The sequence below is a fragment of the Cyprinodon variegatus genome, unplaced genomic scaffold (genome assembly GCF_000732505.1).
Source record: "Cyprinodon variegatus isolate N-32 unplaced genomic scaffold, C_variegatus-1.0 Scaffold110, whole genome shotgun sequence".
Lineage (NCBI taxonomy): Eukaryota > Metazoa > Chordata > Actinopteri > Cyprinodontiformes > Cyprinodontidae > Cyprinodon > Cyprinodon variegatus.
In genome coordinates, this window is record NW_015150563.1 from 1,464,809 (window position 1) to 1,471,696 (window position 6,888).

A 6,888-nucleotide genomic window follows, 5' to 3' on the forward strand; every position below is an offset into this window, starting at 1 on the left:
CCTCCTGATGAAAGGAAACAAAATGTTTTTATGTCTCTATGCTAGTGTGGTGTAGAGATGCAGGACAGTGTTGTTCATCCTGTTCCTGACGTCTCTGTGCTTCCAAACAGCTGACTGATTAGCCGTCTGCAGCACGACGTCTACATAATCATTGGAAGGATGGATCAGAGAGAAATCCAAAACATGGAGGGAAGCAGAAGATCAGGACCAGGAGGGAGAACCACTGATCCAGAGAACGATGGATGGATGGATGGATGGTTGAATGGATGGATTCTTATTTCTCTTACTTTATATTTCTGAATTTTGGTCCATAGATGCACAAACTCGCTGTTGTTCAGCTTCCCAGTCACTGATGTCTTTTAATGACATGTTAAGGTAACTCTAGGACAGGAAGTCTAATAAAGTCATGTTTACATGCTAACAGGATACGTCCATGAGAGCGACCATGCTGCGACACGCATCGATGGTGAAGCCTCCTGATTGGACGATTCCTGCGTGGACAAAAAGGCAGTGCTGTTTATGCAACATCTCTTAATGAGTGAAATGATGAGGCAGGTAAATGTCTCACCTTTCAGAAGTGTCTCATTTAGAAGCTTCTGCAGCTGCTCAGCATCGACGTCTTCATACTGAAAAACATGGAAGCCTGTGATTGAGCTGAATCTACCAACAGTTTCTGAACTTTTCCAAGGCTGACATCATGGGATACGCGGCTGAAGATTCTCCAGGTCAGAGACTTTCCATAAAAAAAATAAAAATTCACTGGACTTGTTTTTTTTTTTTTTTTAGGAAAGCCAATTAAAATGTGAAGAATTACATTACTTTATTTATATATTTTCAATGAAATATTTAAATAACTAAAAAAGGTATAATTAAACATTTTCTTGATGGCAACAGTATATGAGATATGAAAAGCTATTTATTTCAATCGAATGATTTAATCCTTTGCTTTCCATATGATAAAACTTTATATTTGATTACATATTTGCTTAAAATCAGAGTCTACGATCAGTTACTCACTGCTTTTGGAGCCTTATACCAAGCAGCTCTTTAACTCTTCATTCATTTTGTTTAATCTCCTTTTTGAAACCTAAAAAATGTTCACCTTTCCTCTGGTTACTGTTTCTCTGCAAATCTATCATTTCTATCAGGTAACTTCGTAGCTTCCTGGAAATCGAGTGGATTAAAAGTTATAATTGCCCCCCCCAAAAAAATTACTAAAAAGTACTTCAGTATTGTAATCACCTTAATGTACTGAGTTACTTCCCACTACTGAATCTAATCATGGAAAGAAATCTAAGAGTCAAACTGATTGGGTGAATCTAAAAAAATAAAATATTGTTTATTGGTATCAATTTAGTTCAAATTAGTTCTGAAATCAATGAAAATGCTAGAAGATATAAACTGTCGACCCATAAAAAACTTAAATGATCTCTGGAGAGAAAATGGGGCATAATGTTTCCATCATCAAACCTTTTTTCTTGTTAAAGCAACACAACATACCAGTTTTTTTCTAATCATTAATTCAGAAATATGTGACCTTGGTATTTAAACTAAAATCCTCAGTGTAAGAGGGGGTGGCCTAGTGGTTAGGATATAGAGCTTGCAATCCAGATGTTCTGAGTTTGAGCCCCTCTCCCACAGACTGCCACTCTGGGTCCCTGAGCAAGACCCTTAACCCCACACTGCTCCCCGGGCGCCGCACAATGGCAGCCCACTGCTCCCCAAGGGGATGGGTTAAATACAGAGAGTGAATTTCTCCAGTGTGAGATTAATAAAAGAAAGTTTACCTTGTCAGAGTATTGGCGGGAGAAGTTTTTGTTATTGTAAACGTCTTTTCCGTTCTTCTCTTTCTTGACCTTTTAACAAAAGAGTTTTCAGTTTGGTGCTAAAGATAAAAATACTGATCAGCAATTATCAGGATAATTTAAAAAAAGGAAAATAAAAACAAACCTTTTCAAAACTGCGTCCAGAGTTTTCACTGAGGAAAAAAAGATCAGTAAGAAGGAGTTTATGAAGAACAGAGCTGATAATATCTGCTTAGTGTCCAAATACAGCTGGATGTATAAATACATTTATTCCACAGCGCAGTTATGTCAGTTTAGTTGGTATCTTTATTATTGTAATTAATGCTCCTTGACATTTTCCAAACACTTCAAAATATCCGTTATTACTTTAAAAGTCTAACCGAGCAGTGGCCGGCTAGTTAAAGTCAATCCTCCTGCACACAGGAGGCCCTGGGTTCATATCCCTGCTGGGGGGAATGAGCTGCAACTCTGGGCCCTTAGGTGAGACCCTTTATTGCTAATGTCTGCTTGGTAAGTCACTCGGATAAAACCATCTGCTAAATAAATCAAAATTACACCAAGTATTTTACTTATAGTCTTTCAAAAACTGACTTTAAATTCCTGCTTAATCATTTTTGGAGCCAATTTGGACCCTTTTTCAGCACCCTTCTTTAGTGAGAGAATTTAACTTGTTTGTATGTATGTTCACATGGATTAAGGTGTTAGCAACATTAGCAGTTAGCCATGGTTGGTTGAACATCATTTTAATGGCCCTGTTCAAATTCATGGGCTGCATCCTCAGAAGGCCAGATTGGAAGGCCAATTACGTCATAGCGCGGCGCCGAGGTCTGGTCGGATTCCAAGAGTCCTCGTTATGCTGTCTTAAAATGTGTCCTTCTTTTTGCCCAATTTGAAGGACGGGTTCGATTTATCCTCGCTATCCTTGGATATCCACAAACTGTAGTTAAAATCCAAAATGCTGCAGCCAGAGTTCTGATGAAAATGAAAAAGAGGGATCATATCTCTCCTATCCTGGCTTCTCTTCATTGGCTTCCTGTTAAATCCAGAATAAAATTTAAAATCCTCCTTCTCACATATAAAGCCTTAAATGGCCAAGCTCCATCTGATATCAGAGATCTGATTGTTCCTTATGTTCCTAACAGAGCACTTCGCTCTCAATCTGCAGGTTTACTAGTGGTTCCTAGAATTTCTAAAAGTAGAATGGGAGGCAGATCTTTTAGTTATCAGGCTCCTCTCCTGTGGAACCAACTACCAGTTTTAGTCCGTGAGGCAGACACCCTGTCTACTTTTAAGGCTAGGCTTAAAACTTTCCTTTTTGATAAAGCTTATAGTTAGAGTGGCTCAGGTTATCCTGAACTATCTCTATAGTTATGCTGCTATAGGCTTAGACTGCTGGAGGACATAGGGACCCCTTTTTCATCATTCTGCTTCATTCTATCTCTATTCTCCTACTCTGCAGAATAGAGTCATCGTCTCTACCTGATTAATCCCCATCTAACTTGTTTAGAGTTAAACTGCTGACTCTCCTTTGAGAGAAACTGTGGATTTCATTACATCCTGGGATCACAGACTGAAGCACATTTAAAGATGGAACCAGAGAAACCTCTGACTGAGAAGCTTCCTCTCATTATTCAGGTTAGTTAAGGTGTTGGATGAGGATAACTGTGATTGAGTTTCCTCCTTTAGCTTTAACTCATAAATCTGCAGATTCATGAGGAAAAATTAGAGCATCATTTCATTTTACTGGGGATGTTTTAATGGCAGATTAAACATGTTGAAGTTAATTCTTATACATTCAGAGTTTTGTGTTAAAACGACTTACTAGCACTGCGTCTCCTCTCTGGAGAAGATGGTCAGGAGGAAGGAAGCTGTCTCATTGGGTTTCAAGGTGGACGGCACGATCAGGTATTCTCCAGGCTCCAGAGTGAGGAACTCCATCACTTCACGCGCGTTAACGAAGGTTTCAGTTTGGGCAACAGGTTTTTGGCTGCTGAAGAAGGACTTTGAGAACTTTCCAACATGAGTTGCGTTCTGCAGGATCATAAACATTTCATAGTTTGAGGGGAAGCAAGGTCCTCTGGTGTCATTCACAGATATCCAAACTTACCTTTTCTGACAGCTTGGGGGAAATCAGTTGAGATGTTTTCATATTGGAGAAAAAATTATATAAAAAATAAAACAACAATTTAAATGTATTTGAACATTTAGAGAGATTGGAATCCGTGGTTTGTACTAAATTTAGCACTAAAATACCAACAAACAATCTGAAAAGTTGGACGGCCATTTACCTCAAAGATGGTGAACCCGATGAAATGGTTTTGCACCATTCGTCTGTTCCTCTTGTCAGGCTTTTGCATGAGAGACACCAGAGTGTTTTTGGCTTTAGAGGAATTATTTTTTCCATAAACCTTGATCCGATACTGGGGATTGTTACAGAAGGTCTCTGAATAAACACAGGATAATAGTATTAATAAATGTGGCAGTGAAACTATAAGCAGACTGAAAGATGCTAACCACTGAACCGTTCATAGCATGAGAGCAGCTCACTAGATCCTCTCACTCCTGGGATACTTTTCAGACATTCAGACCAATGACAGCAATCATTCAGTAAATGGAGTCATTAGCAAACTGTCCAAACCAACAATCGGCACAGCGGCTCTTTGACCAACAACAACAAGGAAGACTCAGACGGATAGAGTATGGAGTCCAACTAGCAACCCTTCCTAACCCTCTGATCTCTGCAGCCATATGTCCATTCCTCTGCCTTCTGCTCCATCCTACCATCGTTTCTGAATGAAGCACCTTGACCTCTGAACTTAATGTTACCTCCGACCTCTTGAGTTCCAGTGATTTAGGAGCATATAAGGTCTTTATCTGTTCTCTCCAAGACATCAATGAGCTTGTTTGAAGAGGATCACCTTTGTTGTTGATGCAGCCTCCAGCTGTGGTTCCTGCGACCCAGCGGTTCTCATACATGGAGGTCTTCCACTGAGAACCTGGGTTTTCATCCAGGAAGTCGGGGCCCAGGCCGCAGATGGCGATGTTGGAGTAATACTTACAGCAGTCTTCCATGGTCATCCTGTGTGCAACAACATCATCACCAACGTGTCTCCAGCCAATCGAAGCAGCTCATTCAGTTACTGAACCATAAATTAGAGTTTTCTTTACCAAAACTCTCCGTCATTTTCCACCGTCAGGCATTCTTCTCTATCTTCTGTTCTTACAGTTCGCCACAGCGGAGACCTAGCAAACAAGTTAAGAGCTTCACTCTTCACTCAGCAGAAAGTCAGCCACTAATAATAATGTTTGTGTTGATGTAGTGACTGAGTGGTGATGCAAGCTCCTACAGATCACTCCAGTCTCCGGACCACTCTCCGTGTCCCCAGGGGTTCCATAGACGCACCAGCTTAACCACCGTTCCTTGGCTCAGCAGCTAAACAGAGACAAACACAGAGAGCAAATACATACCATGATACAGCTGCCTCCGTGTTTCACTTACACAATAGTAGTCTCTCTAACTTGAAATCTTCAGCTGTTGGAAATGTGCTAGTTGCAATGGTTACCCTATGTCCGGTGATCAAGTCTCTGGGATAACTCTGATAAAGTTTGATAATGACCACATTTATGCAATGTTCAGACTGCAAGCGCCAGAAGCAGCTAAAAAGCTCCTGTCGCTTCATCTCTGATCCACATTAAGGTCAGACGTCCATTAAAGTGTGTCTAGATGCGTTTGATGCTCCTGCTGCCTCTGTGTTCAATGCAGAGAGCGGCTTTGCTATATTAGCTGTGATCCTGGCGAAGGTTCTCAGTCATCCAGGTCATTATCATTGAAAAAAAGTTAAAATCAATCCACTGGACTTTGTTTCCAAGTTCAAAGACGTTTCTCTTTCCATCCAGGAAGCTTTTTTTAATTCAAAATGGCGGAAGGAAGTAGCGTTGAGTTCCAGGCTTTATACAGTAGCCCAACAACTTGTTTTGGTTTAGAAAACATGCACATTGAACCAAACGAACAGGTCTGCCCCTTTGGAATAAGGAGTCGTTTTGGTTTCTTTGTTAGTCTGCAATACCCGATACTGGGCTATGCCTCTGAAAGGGGGGGTTGTTGGGGGCAATTGTTGGCCTGAGCGACCAAGCAAGATCTTTTGTCCTCTGCATGGGGGAGGGGGGTTTAAATGATAGCAGTAAGGAATCACCTCAATTGCTGCATTGTAGGTTTCTGAAAGCTGAAATTAGAGACTGTTCTAAAAGTAAGCACTCGATCTGCTATTGATTTTTCTACCTATCCGGTACTGATCCAGGACTGATCGGTACTGATCTGGTATCGATCCAGTACCAATGCGGTAGGGATCCTGGACCAATCCAGTACCAATCCTGTACCAATCTGGTACCGATCCAGGACTGATCTGGTACTGTTCAGGTTCCAGTCCCCTACCAATCCAGTAAAGATCTAGGACCGAACTGGGACCAATCCTGAACCGATCCTGAACCGAACCAGTACCAATCCGATACAGATACTGTACTGATCCTGGACCGATCATACTTATCCATAAAACCCTCCCTCCCTCCCTGTGTCAGACAGAGGAGCCGTCACCTCTTTGAGACCCGTCACAGTGTAGGCGTGGCCTGGGACCAGTCCGTTTGGAAAAGTGGTGCCAGTAATGGCTTCCTGAGGATGAGGAGGAAAAGAAAGAGGCAGGTGTCAGTTGGATCTTAAAATGAAACACAAGCACAGGTAAAAAAAAAAAAAAAGAACATGGATCTTCGCAGATTGCTGTGACTGTCTTAGAAGAACCTGTGGAAATCTTAGACACGCTGAACCATCTGTGCAGTAACGCCTGTGCAGCAGCATCTGTGACATAAGCTTGTGAGGTAACACTTCTGCAGTAACGTCTGTGATGTAATACCTGTGCGGTATGGCCTATGCAGTAATGCCTGTGAGGTAGCAGCTGTGCAGCAATACCTGTAAAGTAACGCCTGTGAGGTAACACCTGTTTGGTAGCGTGTGTGTAGCAATTTCTGTAAAGTAATGCATGTGAGGTAGCACCTGTGCAGTAATGCATGTGAGGTAGCACCTGTGAGGTAG

At 41.5% G+C, this 6,888-nt stretch overlaps 1 protein-coding gene across 3 annotated transcripts in view; it reads right to left on the reverse strand.

Annotated features, from left to right (window-relative positions):
• LOC107084843 (calpain-A-like) overlaps nucleotides 1-6,888 on the reverse strand; it is a 15,923-nt gene that overhangs the window by 4,123 nt on the left and 4,912 nt on the right. For 2 of the 3 annotated variants that reach the window (XM_015374889.1, XM_015374892.1), the window contains exons 7-18: nucleotides 6,397-6,471; nucleotides 5,153-5,238; nucleotides 4,974-5,048; nucleotides 4,724-4,884; nucleotides 4,094-4,248; nucleotides 3,913-3,924; nucleotides 3,628-3,836; nucleotides 1,951-1,978; nucleotides 1,788-1,856; nucleotides 569-626; nucleotides 430-491; nucleotides 288-356 (exon numbers count right to left, since the gene is read on the reverse strand). In XM_015374889.1, coding sequence (XP_015230375.1) covers nucleotides 288-356; nucleotides 430-491; nucleotides 569-626; nucleotides 1,788-1,856; nucleotides 1,951-1,978; nucleotides 3,628-3,836; nucleotides 3,913-3,924; nucleotides 4,094-4,248; nucleotides 4,724-4,884; nucleotides 4,974-5,048; nucleotides 5,153-5,238; nucleotides 6,397-6,471 — 1,059 coding nt within the window. Of the gene's footprint in view, nucleotides 1-287; nucleotides 357-429; nucleotides 492-568; nucleotides 627-1,787; nucleotides 1,862-1,950; nucleotides 1,979-3,627; nucleotides 3,837-3,912; nucleotides 3,925-4,093; nucleotides 4,249-4,723; nucleotides 4,885-4,973; nucleotides 5,049-5,152; nucleotides 5,239-6,396; nucleotides 6,472-6,888 lie in introns of all 3 variants that reach the window. The other variant, XM_015374891.1, reaches the window with a different exon arrangement.